The sequence below is a fragment of the Capra hircus genome, chromosome 21, assembly GCF_001704415.2.
Source record: "Capra hircus breed San Clemente chromosome 21, ASM170441v1, whole genome shotgun sequence".
Lineage (NCBI taxonomy): Eukaryota > Metazoa > Chordata > Mammalia > Artiodactyla > Bovidae > Capra > Capra hircus.
This window is the reverse complement of record NC_030828.1, coordinates 33,469,264-33,484,812: the sequence shown is the minus strand read 5'-3', so window position 1 is coordinate 33,484,812 and position 15,549 is coordinate 33,469,264. Positions and strand designations below refer to the sequence as shown.

The following is a 15,549-nucleotide window of genomic DNA, read 5'->3' as shown; positions in this document are numbered from 1 at the left end:
TCACAAAGAGTCAGACACGACTGAGCATGCATAAGCATTGGAAGAATAATGAGGACTCCCAGGACAGGGTGAGAATGGCAAACAAAAGCTGTGTAGCATCCAGGAAAGTGACTTCACACAGACTCATGTTAGAAGAGCAGCAGCAGAACCCCTGCGTGTGTGAGGCACCATGGTGGTGCCGAGGCAGAGCAGCGTCATCCCACACTCAGCCCCCACCCACCTGGGGGCATTTACCTGTTGGGTCCTCCGAGCAGGGTCAATGCCATCTGACTGGCACACACGCCTGTCATCTCCAGTCTCCGCTCCAGAGTCAAGCCATGCTTCTCAGCCACAGCCAACAGCTTTTTATGCAGCTCGTAGGAAATACTTGGGACAACCAGGCCAGAGTCTGCAGTTTGAAAGGACGTGAGGAAAAAGGCAAAGTGATTACAGGAAATCAGTTCTTCAAATAGTGAAGTTGATCCATGAAAGCCAAGACTTCAAGACTGACCCTCTTCAGCCCATCTGCATAGTCCAAGACAAAGGCATGCTATGCAGCTCTCCAGAGCTCAAGCAGTGGATATGGAACTACGTAACAACCTGTTCAGGCTACCACAGAGCTGGGGAGAACTTAACCTCTAAGTTTACCTTTAGACCATGAAGGCCAAATCCACCAACATGTACCTGGTACTATCAAGAAAAGGCTGCCAACCACATTAAAACATGCTTTTCTCAAAGTAGGGGAAATGCCACTCCCGGCTGTGAGGTTTTCCTCATAAGCAGACCCCTTATTCTTGCCTAGAGGGGAACAGACACTAGCTAACCCTCCTGACCCTCTGGTCCCCGCTATTCACTTTTCAGGCAGGATGACCTGTTCATCCCACCTGCTCCCCACATCCTCCTCCTCCTTCTCTACTCTACTTACCCCTTCTGTTTGGCCAAAGAAATTCAACTAGAAACTTGCTTTCTCGAATAATTTGTTGTTTTCTCCCCCTTTGGGTGACTGTAACCTAAAACTGTTACCAAAGAGAAAGAGTACATGGAAAGTAACCTATGGTTTCCTTTAAGCTACTCAGAAGAAATCTTTTACTCACTATAAACGAACTGCAATTCTATAAAGGTTAGGGAAAATCACAGTCACTGAAAGTACACCATCAAAAATACTTGGTTTTACAAGGTCAAAGTCTTCAGCAGCTTGGTACACTTGAAGAAGTCTAGAGCCTTACACATCCAGTAGCAAGGTGCTGTTTCAGAGCCCAGAAAACCAGGATAGGAAAGAAACAGCAAAGTCAAAAATTGTGATCTTTTGCCTTGATATCCAATGCCACCTTACAAAGGTTAAAGCCACTGGACTGGCCCCAAGGGAGCAAACTCTCTGCCTGGAAGACCGAGAAATACAGGTTCCAATCAGCAAGTTATCAAGGGATTTTGCATATATCTAGTTTTGTCTGGATGGATCACATGCCCCCCACACCACTTTAAAAATTTATCTGCTGCTGGCATGTGGGATCTAGTTCCTTGACCAGGGATGTACTCTGGGGCCCCTGGATTGGATGTGCGGAGTCTTAACCACTGGATGCTCACGGAAGTCCCTCAGGTGCCTTTTTAGATCCGGTGTCCTCATCTGTACTGGACTGTAAACCCCTCAGAGTAGGGAAATAAGCCTCTTCCTTCCTCGACCCCCACCTCAGTTCTGTCATCTCAGCTGTATTTATTTACCAAAAGAGACAAGATCTCATTAGGTACTCAAATGTATAAAACTCTAAGGCAGAAGTTTTCATCAGAAAGTTCATCACCATCCTGTTGGTTCCAGAGCCCTGTATAGAAAAATTTCTCTTCCTCACTGATGATTTCAGGAGAAATTTCCTGAGGTTCTATCAGTTATCCAGTCCTGCCTACATAGATCCCTAAAACCACAGAGAATCAGGCTGTGGCTATACATTTTAACAACAGAAACCCAAGCATAAAGACTGAACTTACAGTACCCACATCTGTATTCTCTCAAGGAAAGGCAAAATAATAATGTAATAATAAAAACCATCTCCATGTCAAAATGAACACTATCCTGTTGGATAACTGAGCTCCTCCACCTGTCTGAGTCCTAATCCTGCTGGGGGCAGACATGACAGGCAGTGAGCCTCGCCTCGCCCCTTCTGAAATGTGAGCCGTTGACACCCCAGATGCTGATGCTGGAGGCTGTAGCCTGATTGCATGTCAACAGCTGATTAAACAGCCATTTATTATGGTCGGTTTCAGACATGCACATATTATCAGAACTAATTGGGAACCACTGATAGCAGTGTGAAAAGGGTGAATGAATTCTCAGGAATCCTAAGACACTAACAACCCTAAACCTGTCAGACAAGTCACGCACCTGCCTACTTCAAACACCCTCTTCACCTGCAGTCACACAAGGCGAGCTTCCCCTTCAGTCTGTGCAGCTCTTTGCCTACTTATTCCCTTTCTGGTGAATCTGAAACAGGCCAGGGCAGTGCATCCTGTGCCTGGCACTCCACTAACCAAACTTCCTTTCTGGAACTAGGTCTTGCGTGACACATGCAGGTGCCTCCTCTCCAGTTCTGAGGGCTCTCCAGGGGCAGGTTGAGCATTTTCTGCTTTCTCCTCAGTTCTTAGAGGTACAAGACTGATGGTACAGCGGGAAGAGAGCTTACCCTACTCTAGATGGCTGGCTACTGCAGCCGGAAACCGTGTCTATAATATCTCACTGATTTGTGCCGGGGGAAGGGGCCCTGATGAACTGGCACATTTTGTAGCCCAGGGAAGGATCTGGCCAGGAATCCTTTCTGTTCAGTCTACCAGTCACGGCATCCAGGACTTCACCGTACTCTACTCTGTATCTCTAAAAGGAACATGCCAGCACCACAAAATGTTCCTTTTCAACATTTACGCACAAAGTCCAACAGGCAGCCTGGCTTATCAGAAACAGGCAGAGGGAATAAAATAAACTCCGAAGGAAGGACACCAAGAACATAGCGTGTGAAGTGCAGACAATAACACTGCCGAAGCCTGAACATGGGCCAAGCCCAGTTATGTTTGGGTTGGAAGGTGGATGTTAATTGTTTGGGAACCAAGGCAATAACATTAGTGGGTAGGGCTTCTCAATATTAATATGTTCTTTACAGCTGTCGGTGAAATAAGAGAGAGATAATTATAGCCAGTCCGTGACAAGCAGAGCCCTTCTTAGGATCTAATTAACCTTAGGGTATCAAGGAAAACGGCTTAAGCACACCCAGTGCAGGTCAGGAGAGAAGACGCTTCCTCCCTGCACAGCTCGCCCCACAGATGGAGGCAGGGCCATGAAGCGCCGAGGCTCGGCATCATGTACGCTGCCCCTTCTTCCTGTCTCTGTCACTTTCACACTGCTCCTTTCAGCACACGCCACCTGGGGCCTTTCCCTCCCTTATGGACACGCGGACATGTCCTCACACCCTCCACCCTCAGAAGCCTTCCAGCGCCAGGCATGTCAAGTCTTCCTCCACAGCCTCTGCATGTACATCCCTCCCACTCCTTCAAACCTCCCAGCCCTTCTGTTGTGTAACAAGGCTCCCACGGCAAAGTGTCCTCTCCAATCCAAACTCAATCCTCACACTGGCAGGGCCTTGTACTTGGAAAGGCTGTGTGTATCCCATGTCTTATCAATGAGGAGCAGAGCTCAGTTACAGGCACAGGGACTTCTCTAGGAGTATAAATTTTTATTCCACCCTGTGGTGGTCACATAATTGGGTGGTGATATCATGAGTTCTTTTTTGGAGAATAAAACCACTGGTAAATTCACACCTTCAGACACACAATGTACAGACAGCCTCTGTAGACGTATATTAAGGCTGCCATAAAACGCAATTTGGTGTCAGGTGTACCTTTGAAAGAAGAATTTGTTACAAGAAAGCTAAACACTCCTAATACTCTTTATAAGAGTCCACAAGGCCTCCCATGATCTGGCCCCGCATACTACAGCTCCTTTACCTTGGAGCTCAACCCTAGAGGCTCGAGGCATCTGGCTGCCTTCTGGGTCCTGAGTGCTCCAGGTTCTGTGTGGGCTTAGGAAGCTCGCTCCCTCGCATGCTCCCCCTCTTCTGGTGCTCTCCTCTCTCTCCCAATGCTCCTCCACACCACACGTGGCTGACTCCTCCTTCTTCAGGTCTCAGTTTAAATACCCCTCAGTCTCAGCGTGTTGCTTACTTCCTTCATTGTGCTTAATGCATTTGTAAATAACCTGTGCCTTCCTCTGGACTATCTACTCTGCTAGACTGTAAGCGCCACGCAGGCAGGAGCTCTGTCTGCCTTGCTCACTGCCATATCCCCTTTCCCACCGCGCCTTCAGTGCTAGCACAGTGCCTAGTGGAGGGGCTACAGAAGTGTGTGCCGAATTCACAAATGGATGGGAAGGAAACCTGTACAACAGCCTCGGGGCATTCCATCCTGCAGCTAGATAAGAGTCCAGCTATAACCAAAGGCAAGTGTGGGTAAGATGTTTCTGACTCCCCACTTGTTCCTTCCCCCAGTAACAACAAGACCAACCTCCTAGCCTCAGTGGACCTCATTCCTTCAGATTAAAGCTCTAGTGGAACAAGCTTTGGATTCAAGAGGTAAAGGACTTCCTGACAAAGATGACTCATTGATTACAAAGGGGAAAGTATCTTTACAAAGAAGAAATCTGTTGGACAACACCTTACCAAGTGATCAAACTTGCCTCAGGGAAGGACAAACTGATGCTGTGTCCTCTTACCATGTGATACCCCGCAAGAGACAGAGCGCCACCAAACTCTGGGGAAAATGTTTAACACGAAACACATTGGAAGGAAACAATCAATATATCAAAACTAAGGGGTATTCTACAAATCAACTGGTCTAGACTCTTCACAAATGTCAGTATCACAAAAGACAACAAAAGTTGTGGGAACTGTCCTGATTAAAGGACATGAAAGAGACCTGACAAATATATGTAACACGCAATGGTTGATTAAAAATACAACTATAAAGGACGCAATTGGGACAACAGGAAAACTTTGCATATGAAATATATATTAGATAATACGTCTGTATTAATTTTAAATTTTCTGAGGGCAAACTTGTAGTGTGACTGAAGAGAGCAACATCTTGTTGAATACATACATTAGGGGTGAAATGTAAAAACAAAATATAATGAGTTCAACTAAATCTCAAGTTGTTCAGGGGTGTGTGTTTATTTCTATAAAGTAAATGTAGCAAAATGTTAACTGGTGAATCTAAATTTGTTCATTATATTATTCTAGTAACTTTTCTGAAATTTTGAATTTTTTTCAATATAAAAAGTTGGGGAGGGACTTCCCTAGTGGTCCAGTGCGGCTGGGACTCCATGCTCCCAATGAGGAGGGCCCAGGTTTGATCCCTGATCAGGGAACTAGATCCCACATGGCCACAACCAAGATCCAGCACAACCACAAATAAATAAAAAATGTTTTAAAGGTGGGGAGAAAAAAGAAAGATCCAAATATGATCAACTAATGTTTACAAATGTAGTAATACATCAAGCCAGTGGTAGGGTGGGGAACGGCAGGAAACAGAATAAATAGAAAGAATATGAGAACAAACCACATTCTTAGTCTTACAATCTAGCTGGAAGAAAAAAATATATGTGTGTAAATCCCAGAGAACACAAAACTGTGTTAGCCTGACCACAAGTGTAAAATGTGGATTTCAAGCCAGGAGTTGCAGATAGTGTGAAACCCTCAATCTGAACCACACTTGAAAGAGGCAGAATCCTAGTCACAGTGATAAGAGAGAGAGAGCACACTGGGGTGGGGGAGGGGCTATGAACAAACCCAGGGGCTGGAATGGGTGTGGCAGGAGCAGATGAAAACTCCCTGCCAGGAGTCCAAGGCCCACAGGAGGGCTAGCTTAGGATGGTGGGCGGGGCCAGACGTCAGAAGGCATTATAAGCCAGGCTGTTTCATACAGGATAATGTTATACAGAACTAATTTCAAGAGACAAAGGGAGCCTGCAGGGTAGCACCATAAACTAGAAGATCATGACAATTTCAAGGGCCACACATGAAGAAGAGACTCTGGAGTCAATGAACACTGAGGATAAAGGTAAACTCCTTGTCAAAACTGCTGCAAAGAAATCAGTGTCTATTAAATTAGAAAAAAATGGCCTCCAGGGTTCTTTCTAGTCATGAATTTTTATGAGGCAAAGATAGCCACAAAGTTTCACGCTGGACACTTAAAAGAATAGTGATTCCACTAAAAGAAATGGGAATACTAAGGAGTAAAAGATATGGGTGGGAGTAAATAACTAACTTAGCTCTGATATACTGAATTCAAGCAGGATGGTGGATACACTGAAATCAAACTTGTTCCTTGCTCTGGCTAGACACTTGTGGCTGTGAAATGGCAAAGAGCATATAATAGCAAAAAAGTCACATTTGCAGAGACCAATTCAGTTTTTAAAATGACAAACTGGTCCCTTGATCAAAACTCAGGTGTCAGGCCATAATGTGATGGCTCCAGAACCCCAGCCCTTAGTTTGAACTTAAACTCTTAAAACTCTGGGACTTCCCTGGCGGCACAGGGGATAGGAATCTGCCTGCCAATGTTGGGGACACGTGTTTGATCCCTGGTCTGGGAAGATCCCACATGCTGCAGGGCAACTAAGCCCACAACTATTGATGTCTGCACACCTAGAGCCCATGCTCCACAACGAGAAACCACCCAACGAGAAGCTTGCACACTGCAACAAAGAGTAGCCCCTGCTTGCCACAGCTAGAGAAGGCTTGCACACAGCAAAGAAGACCCAGTGCAACCAAAAACAAATAAATTTTTAAATAAATACATAAGAAGCATGTAACAGTGTAACCCCAGAGATGTTACGAAAACTGTGATAAGCATATGAAGAGCTTAGAATGGTGCCCAGGATACAGCTGATACCCCCGAACATCCAATACTATGACATCGATCATAATGTTTCTCCTTCCCCTCCCCTTTCTGCCACCTCTGAATCTTGCATACGCCTCCATAATTTACTTGTTTACATATCTGGTTACCCTATACCCTAAGGCCCCTGAGGTGATGGACAATGACTTATCCAGAGGATCCAGAAAAATTAGTGCCTAGTAAAAATTTTATAAATGTTGATGCTTTGAAGTAACTTTACTATGAATGTCTCTGTAATTCACACTACTGACTGAATAATAATTATAAGCTGGGCACTGCACTAGCTGCTTTCTACATTTCCTTGACAGGAAAGCAGGATTTATTGGTGAGCATGAGTATGGAGGGGCAGCGCCAAGGCTCTTGTGAGTGCAGGGCCCACCATTTGTCCAGAGGGCCATGATTAGGGATGTATCTGACCCCACAACCATTCAAGAGCCGCTTTTCTGCCACCATGTTTTCAAATTCATCCACATTAAACTTAGCAAGTCCCCAATTCTTGGAGATATGGATCTTCTGGAGGCCAAGGAACTTGAATGTGGTCTTGCAGAGGGCCTCAATCACATGCTCCTTGTTCTGAAGCCTGGTATGAATGGACATCATGGCTTGGCCAGTGTGGACCCTGGTCACTGTGCCCTGGGGCTTTCCAAAGGCACCTAACATACAAGTCTGGAGCCTAGACTGATGACAGCATGGCCGTCACGAACGTCCACTGGACAGGGCTATCTCCAAGGCCCCTTAGGGCAACACGCTGCACACACTATCGGGGAGGGCGCTGTTTGCAGCCACTGCACACCAGGCCCCCGGGGGAAGCGGGGGAAAACCGCACGGTCAGCTTTATTGGCTGCAATCACATGACCTCATTTAAATGACAAGTAGTATCCCTTTGTAGATAAGGAAATAGGTTCAGGAGTCCCCACATGGCTACATAACTCAATTCTCTGACCCTACAGAAGCCTCTTCACGGAAGCCTTTAATGATTAGTAAGTCCCTTGTTGTGGCAACACTACTATTTCCTTTCTTAGGGCTCAGCCAAAAAGCACTGCAGGAAGAAAATCACAAAAACATGTAGACTTGGCCTATTCTAAATTCATGCAATCTAACTACAACTAGACTCTCATCGCCATTCATGCCCCGCACATACTATGCCTTTGAATCCTCTTGCTCATTCAACCCTCTTCAATCTGTTTTCAATCATGAAATCCTATCAAATTCCCCTTTGTCACTTCTCTCACGTCTGTCTTCTTTTCTACTCATAAGTCCAAACTCCTGACACATGAGTTGTGTCATCAGCCTCACTTTTCTTCCTGCTCTGGTCTCTCTCCTTAAATTCTAACCTGAATTCTATATAAGACCTGTCTTCCTAAAGACTAATAAATCTTTCTAAAACAGATTTTTGGATCATGTCTTTTTCAGAATCCTTCAGTTGTTCTTCATGACCATAAAACAGTGGACAGCATTAGCACATGAGGCTCTCTGTGCTCTGGTCTAAAGCTGTTTTCAACTCCCACTCCTCCCTCCACCTGCCACAAAAATCTCTACCCTGGTCAAACCTGCCAACAGCCAATCTCCCACACAGCCCTTTACTCACACTCTGCACCAGCACCTGCCCAGCCTACCCATAAATATCTTCCTCTTCCTCTCTGATGAAATCTTGCCCAAGACTGTTTCAAGGCTTCTGCCCTGCCCCTTCTATGAAGCTTTCCCTGATCACCCCACCTTCAGGACCTCTCCTGCCTCTCAACACCCCATGGATTTAATGTCCACATTCTCACTGGACTTCAAGCATATATGGTATCTTTCCATTTCCCAGTACATCTTAACAACATGGGTGCAAGGACTGTCTTAGAGTGACTTACACATAATAAGCACAGCATTTTGACTAGCCCAAACTATCTTAAATATGACTTTTACAATATTATTAATGTTGAGCAAAGATTCTTCTCTGAAGACTTATCACTCTCCTAACTGGTGTTCTTTGGGACCTCTCACCTCTGAACATAAGAGTGCTCACACACACCTTGCATTCTATAGCCAAACTTAACTAACATGTCTGCAGCCGCTGGATACTATTATTTAGCAGAGTAGGTCCAAGCTGGAGCAGTGTCCGACAATCTGCTGGAGACAGGAGCACAGTTCAAGGACCCAGAGGGGCTTTCCAGAGAGAAAAGATTTGGGTTAAACAAAGAGCTAAATTTAGTTGTTTCCTGAATGTGTTTTCCCAATCAATAGACCTTTTATAACACTGCCCCCACCACACACACAGTTGGCAAAGAGTATTGCCAAGAGGAATATGAGCAATGAGAGAATAACAGCTTAGAAACTGTTGACACCACTTAGCATGCAGCCAATGTGTAGGATACCAGCAGCGAGCTGCCAGATTCCTGACACCCAAACCATTACCAAATGGGTAGTAAACACGTTGTTCTTTTGCAACTCTGGGTATTAGCAGAAAATAGGTTTGGAGTTCTAGGACGTGAATGCCACAGGCTAGACTGGGGAGCAAGCCAAGCCACTCTTCACAATTGCTGATCTAAGTTGGTCTACTTATAAGGGAAGTAAAGAGAAAAGACTATATTATAATCTAAGTGCCATTACACTATCCTTCTCATATCCTTCTTTCTCTTTTAACTTATCTACATTCAGAAAAGGAAAAGAAAAGTGACAGATAAGGTTTGTAAGTGCCTTTGCCTCTCTGGACCTCAATGTCCTCAACCTGCAAAAATGAGAAAATTACATTAGGTGATCAAGTAACCTAACTCTTTTGGTCCTAGCTTGTTTCCCCACATTTTCCAGACAGTTTGCCTTATTGGCAATGGCACCCCACTCCAGTACTCTTGCCTGGAAAATCCCAGGGACGGAGGAGCCTGGTGGGCTGCAGTCCATGGGGTCGCTGAGGGTGGGACACGACTGAGTGACTTCACTTTCACTTTTCACTTTCATGCACTGGAGAAGGAAATGGCAACCCAATCCAGTGTTCTTGCCTGGAGAATCTCAGGGACGGGGGAGCCTGGTGGGCTGCCGTCTGTGGGGTCGCACAGAGTCGGACACGACTGAAGTGACTTAGCAGCAGCCGCCTTATTCTTATACTAACATTTGGATAGGAGCTCCAACTGGAGAAGTGCCCCCAGCCAGGCACTATGTGAATAACACTGAGTAAAAACCTGCTTCAAGACTTGTGCCTTGAAGCCGGAGCAGAGACAAAATCACTTGTGGGAGAAACTACTCAGCAAGATAACTGCGTGCTCGCTCTGTTTCCAGCACAGACCCTGCCTGACAAAAGGACTTCAATTTCACTCCTTATCACTACTGAGAACAAAGAGAAAAACCAGACAGATGACGCTACAGGACCTCTTCTCCCCTCAATGTCAACGCTCCAGTGAAATCCAACTGGCTGCGACACACCACAAACCGCCATACCTGAGTTCTTGGCCAACGTCTAGCACATGTGCTTTGCAGTATGTCTGTTAATCACAATTGTGATTTAAAAACATAAGAGAAGGGAACTTTCATTTCTTTCATTAAATTAAACAAAGTGTGAAGACTAAGCTGGGAAAATGAAGTACATAGTAAGAAAAAGTTCCCACGTCTCCTGTTGTCAACCTTGGCAAATGTTTTTTTTAAGTTCTTTTGGATCTGAGAATCTTTCCTGACTTTTGCAGCTACTGTCTCCCTTTTAGCCACTTCACTCTGAGGCAGGCCATAATCTCCCCAAGCTTAGGAACCTCCAGGAAGTCACATACACATGAGCCAACCACCTCAGCTTCCAGAGAGTTACCAGTAGAAGCAGCTTATTTTTTCACTGAGGGCAGTAAAAAGGAGAGCAATCAAAAGTGGATGGGTGGCAGGATCTGAGTATACTGCTAGCCTGCTGAATGAAGTTATTTGCCTTAACACGGGTGGTTAAAAAAAAGAAAAAATTAAAGGAATCCATCAAGTCACACTGCTGGTATCACTTAAGTAATCTACGTTAGCAAAGAGGCATGCCTATCAGAGTCTGAAAGGTTAAGAAAGACTACTAATTTCTATCTTTTACTGAAAATCTGCTTATTTTCTTTTCACATGGAACCTTTTACACACAGCAAAACCAAATACAACAGAGCCCCACTGATGTCTACAAAAATGCCACACCATATCTGATTTTCCCCAAAATGAAATTATGCTGTCTCCATAAATCTCCCGTAACTGCTACTAGCTTTCAAGCTACTGCTACCCTATTTTCAAGACTTCAATCCAAAATGATTATTATCCTTATTAAAATGAACATGATTCCCCCTTTAGCTCCCAAATCACTCAATAACGATAGTTTCTATTTGTATTCCAAGAAGCCAAGTTAATAAGTTTGGGCGGAAGGGACAGAGACAGGGATGACACAGACCACCTGTCCCACAGCTGCCTCAAAGGCCACATTTGAAGAAAAGATTCTTATGCTAAAAGAGAGATAAAGACTTTAAAATTACTGAGCTAACAGACACAATGACCTATACATAACTACCAAGGTACCAAGTATAGGTACTACTACAAGACTACTGTCATTGAACTTTATGACTAGCTCCTTAATGACCAGGGCCAGCAGGAGATGAGGACAGTATAGTACACAAAGGTAATTTATGGAAACCCTACTTTTAGCCAATGGTTTCAACCACTCAGCTCTGACCATTTCTTACCCCAGCAAACAACCAGTGCAACAGAGCTGAAATTCTGGTAAAATCTACAGGCAGTAATAAGAAAGCCAAAGTGAAAACAGATCTAACTATGTATGTCAAGGTAAAGAGTTAGCCTCTATGCCTTTAGTTGTTAACCATAACCTACTTAATAAACAGCAGACCAGATCCTGCCAGGCACAGGATATAAATGGGTATGTAGAAAAATCAGCCCCCATCCCAATCGAGCAGTAAGCAGGATGATAAATTGGCCACAATCTCTAAAAGACGATATAATGGGCCAATGACCATGCCACTTAAGCCACTTCCTACTACAAGACTCTGACTCAGAATCTGCATCTCTCTGATTCAAGCACCAAAAAAAAGTGGGGCGGGGGTGAGGAATAGCCAGTGGGGTGTGGGGTTAACGTACCTGTGCAGAACTCCTTGCTCACACTGTGGGGCACTGTGATCCGACGGTAGACAATGGGCTCTGACTCCAGGATGTTCTCATCGTGGCGGTACCGAGCAGGCCTCTCGTTTGGGATGCCCCGGGAACGGGTACCGCTTCTCCTCTCATAGGTATCAATTTCCTCAAACACAGCTGCCTTGTCAAAAAGGGCCAAGTTCCCTTCAAAATCAAAATCTGTGTCTGGGATCTCTTCAATATCATCCCCAAAACACTCATCATCTTTATTCTTCATCTGGCCATTCTTTAAGCCACTTTTCTTTGGAGTTGCCTGGTTTGGGTGCCTGCTACTAGATGACCCTGCAGAAAAAAACAGGGACTAAAGTCAGTATGCTCACACAAAGTGCTCCGTGGGGAACACAAATTACCACAATTCTCATGGAATAGTAGACTTCATAAAGTACCCAAGTAACAGTGAATATGAAATACACAGTACTCCTGAAAATCTGAAGTTCTGCCCTTCATAAAGGAATTGGTAATGATCAAGGCTTTTTTGACAACTGACTATATCAAAAAAGTGGAGGGCAAGAATACAGCAGTCTCTCCACACAAGTCCAGGTGGTCTGATTCTGAATGTCCAGCCATTGATTAAGAGAGAAATAACCAGAGTAAAAGAAGGCCAAGTCCTCATAACTTGAAGTTCAAAGAAAGATTCTGTCCAACTGGCTCTGAATCCCATGCTTACCAAGCAAGCCATTTTCTGATTTTTTAACTCAGTCTCAGGCTAGACCTCAGCAGGAAGGGAATCCCTGGGTTTAGACAGATTACAGATCTTGAGACGGATATACATCTGTTACTATAAGTTGATGTATTTTGACTTACAGGCCTGTGTTTAGATCTTCTGGTGACCTCTTTTCTTAAAATCACTCTGGGTTAGCAATTTCTGAACCATCAAATGATGACAAGGACCATACTGACGTAATCCTGTAGAGGCCATACCAAGGTGCATATCAACACCACAGCACTCAAGTCACTCTTTGTCTCTGAGACTATCTGGCCACCACATGTCAGTCAACTACTCCTCCAGCAGCAAAGACCCCACAGAATTCTCCAAACCACGCCTTCCCAGAGAATCCTGAACTGAATTTATAGTTTGATCCCCATCTGACCACCCCGAAAGGATGAACCAGGTGACTGGTATGCCAAATGGAACCTTCAACATAGTCTGAATAAACATAATGTACTTCCTTTTGTAAGACTGAGCTCCTCAATTTTTAAAACACTCAAGTAGAGGTTGGGATGATCATGAGCAAACCCCCTCATACAGATCATCCCAACTATACTGCTCTAACTTCTCACAGCAACTCCCTTCTATCCAGTGGACCATGAGTCAGGAGACCTAGGACCTAGTTTCAGTTCTGTTATTAACATGTTATATAATCTTATATCTATCATTCAACTTCTCAATTTCCTTGTATGTAAAATGCTCACTGTGGTACCCCTAACAGGGTTTCTAGTACACAGCAGTCCGTCAATAAATATTTAACGAATAAATCCACATCAGCAAGATTAATTACAATTATTCTGCAAGATGTATACTATGCATATGTAACTCATGTCTAAATCTTCCTCGTGCCAAATATTGATATGGAAAAGGGCTATGCTGGCAGTAAAGATGAGATTTAGGCCTCAGAGAAAAATCGAAGGCTGACCAAAATTATAAAAGGAAGGAAGAGTTGGCTGAGTCACCATAAAAAGCTGAGATTACGAACCACTGAGAGGCTTGTCGAAGTGTGGATGAAGTTCTAGTTTCAATAATTTGACAAAAACATTTAATGAGAGCATTTTGTGTGCAACAGCTAAGTACCTGGAATACAGTACATAATCAAGACAAGTTACCCATAAGGAAGGAGAGATATAATAACTAAAATAAAATAAAATGAGAAGTTTACATAAAGTGCTATAGAAGCACGGATGAGAAAAGAGAGCTGGATTAGGAATGGGAGAGAACAAGCATGAAAATACACGGTCAGGATAACACCATTAGCAATATTTGCAAGCAAGGGAAGAAACAGAGAAAAAGTCCAGTTTGCGGACTATCATTGTACTGCCTCTATATTAAGTCAATATTATTAAATCAATATTAGGACATAGGTCTTTGGCCCAGCGGTCTCTCTCCAGTGGTTGTGTGCACACCCAGGAGGGCAAAGGACGACCCACTGATGACCCACAAAGGATAATGTGGGGAAAAGATACTGAGTATTTTATTTACTTTTTCTTCTAACTAAAAAGAGGAACTTAAGGCACAGATGGGAATCAGCACCCTTGAGAAGTTTCATACTACCCAGTCACTGGCAGTATTTGAGCTACCTGAGGAATGAGTAATGTTCCATAACAACAAGTGGATTTACATCAAAATGTTTAAACTGTTGTAAAATATACATAACATACAATTTACCATTTAAACCATTCTGAGTGTACAGTTCAACAGTATTAAGTACATTCATGCGGTACAACTATATACATTTTTAACTACTGAAGCATACAAAAATGAGTAAGTGGCTTTAAAAGATACCTTAAAAAAAAACTATGCGATAAAGATAATGCCAATAACGCAACCATAAGTGAACCAAAGAATGGCAGAGATAACACTTCCTCTATTCCTCTCACAGGCCTTCTTTAACCAGAGTGTTTTTAAAAATTAACCAGACCTAAGAAGATAGCCTCCAAAATTAAAAAATAAACAAAGTTATTCCAAACATGAATCAATATGGATTACCACTTCACCCTAAGTGTATACTCTTTATCATAACCCTGGGGCCAAATCCAGCCCAAACATCACCTGCTTCTGTAAATAACATTTTATGGGTATATGGTCACATTCCTTTGTTTACATATTGTCTAAGGCTACAAAGACAAAGTTAAATGTTTGAGACAGAGACCTTATGGCCTATAAACCCTTAAATATTTAATATCTCACCCTTTATAGAAGAAGTTTGCTCACTCTGCTCTACATCATGCCTCTCAGAGATATTTTCTCCAGCTAAGACTGCCATTAAAATTAAAAAGGAAAAATATTTTCTTTTTGAAATTCACTGAACTTAACCAGAATTCTCTGCATCTCTGTTTTACTCATGGTGTTAAGTCTGTCACTTGCCATTCAGATCTGCCAGCCAGCACCACGCCTACACCATAAGCATACAAAAAAACCCATCTCTGATGAATTAAAAATCAAAACAGCCACATCAAAAAACAAAACCCCCAAACAAACAAACAAAACTCTAAAGAGGTTATAAAAGAAAGGGAAACCTGAGACTAACCTATGAGAAAGAAAGGGAACCATCAAAAACTACGCCAAGCATGCTGCGTGACTGAAAAGGACAGGAAGATGAAGTCAACAACAATACAAGAGGGAGCAGGAGGCAAGGACTCCAGAGGAAAGGCGTTCAGTCAAGTGCAGCGTGAACTGACATTAAACTGTCCTGAACCTATCTCAGTGACAGATGAAGACAAGCAATTAATCAATGGGAAAGAAGACAGAGGAAAAGCAGCAAAACAGGAGACCATTGGTGGCTTGACACAAACTAC

At 43.6% G+C, this 15,549-nt stretch overlaps 1 protein-coding gene across 3 annotated transcripts in view; it reads right to left on the bottom strand.

The window, feature by feature from the left end:
* The window catches only part of EDC3 (enhancer of mRNA decapping 3), a 54,736-nt gene that overhangs the window by 10,300 nt on the left and 28,887 nt on the right, over window positions 1-15,549 (bottom strand). For all 3 annotated transcript variants that reach the window (XM_005695141.3, XM_018066132.1, XM_018066133.1), the window contains 2 exons: window positions 11,986-12,321; window positions 235-388 (listed from right to left, as the gene is read on the bottom strand). In XM_005695141.3, coding sequence (XP_005695198.1) covers window positions 235-388; window positions 11,986-12,321 — 490 coding nt within the window. The remainder of the gene's footprint in view (window positions 1-234; window positions 389-11,985; window positions 12,322-15,549) is intronic.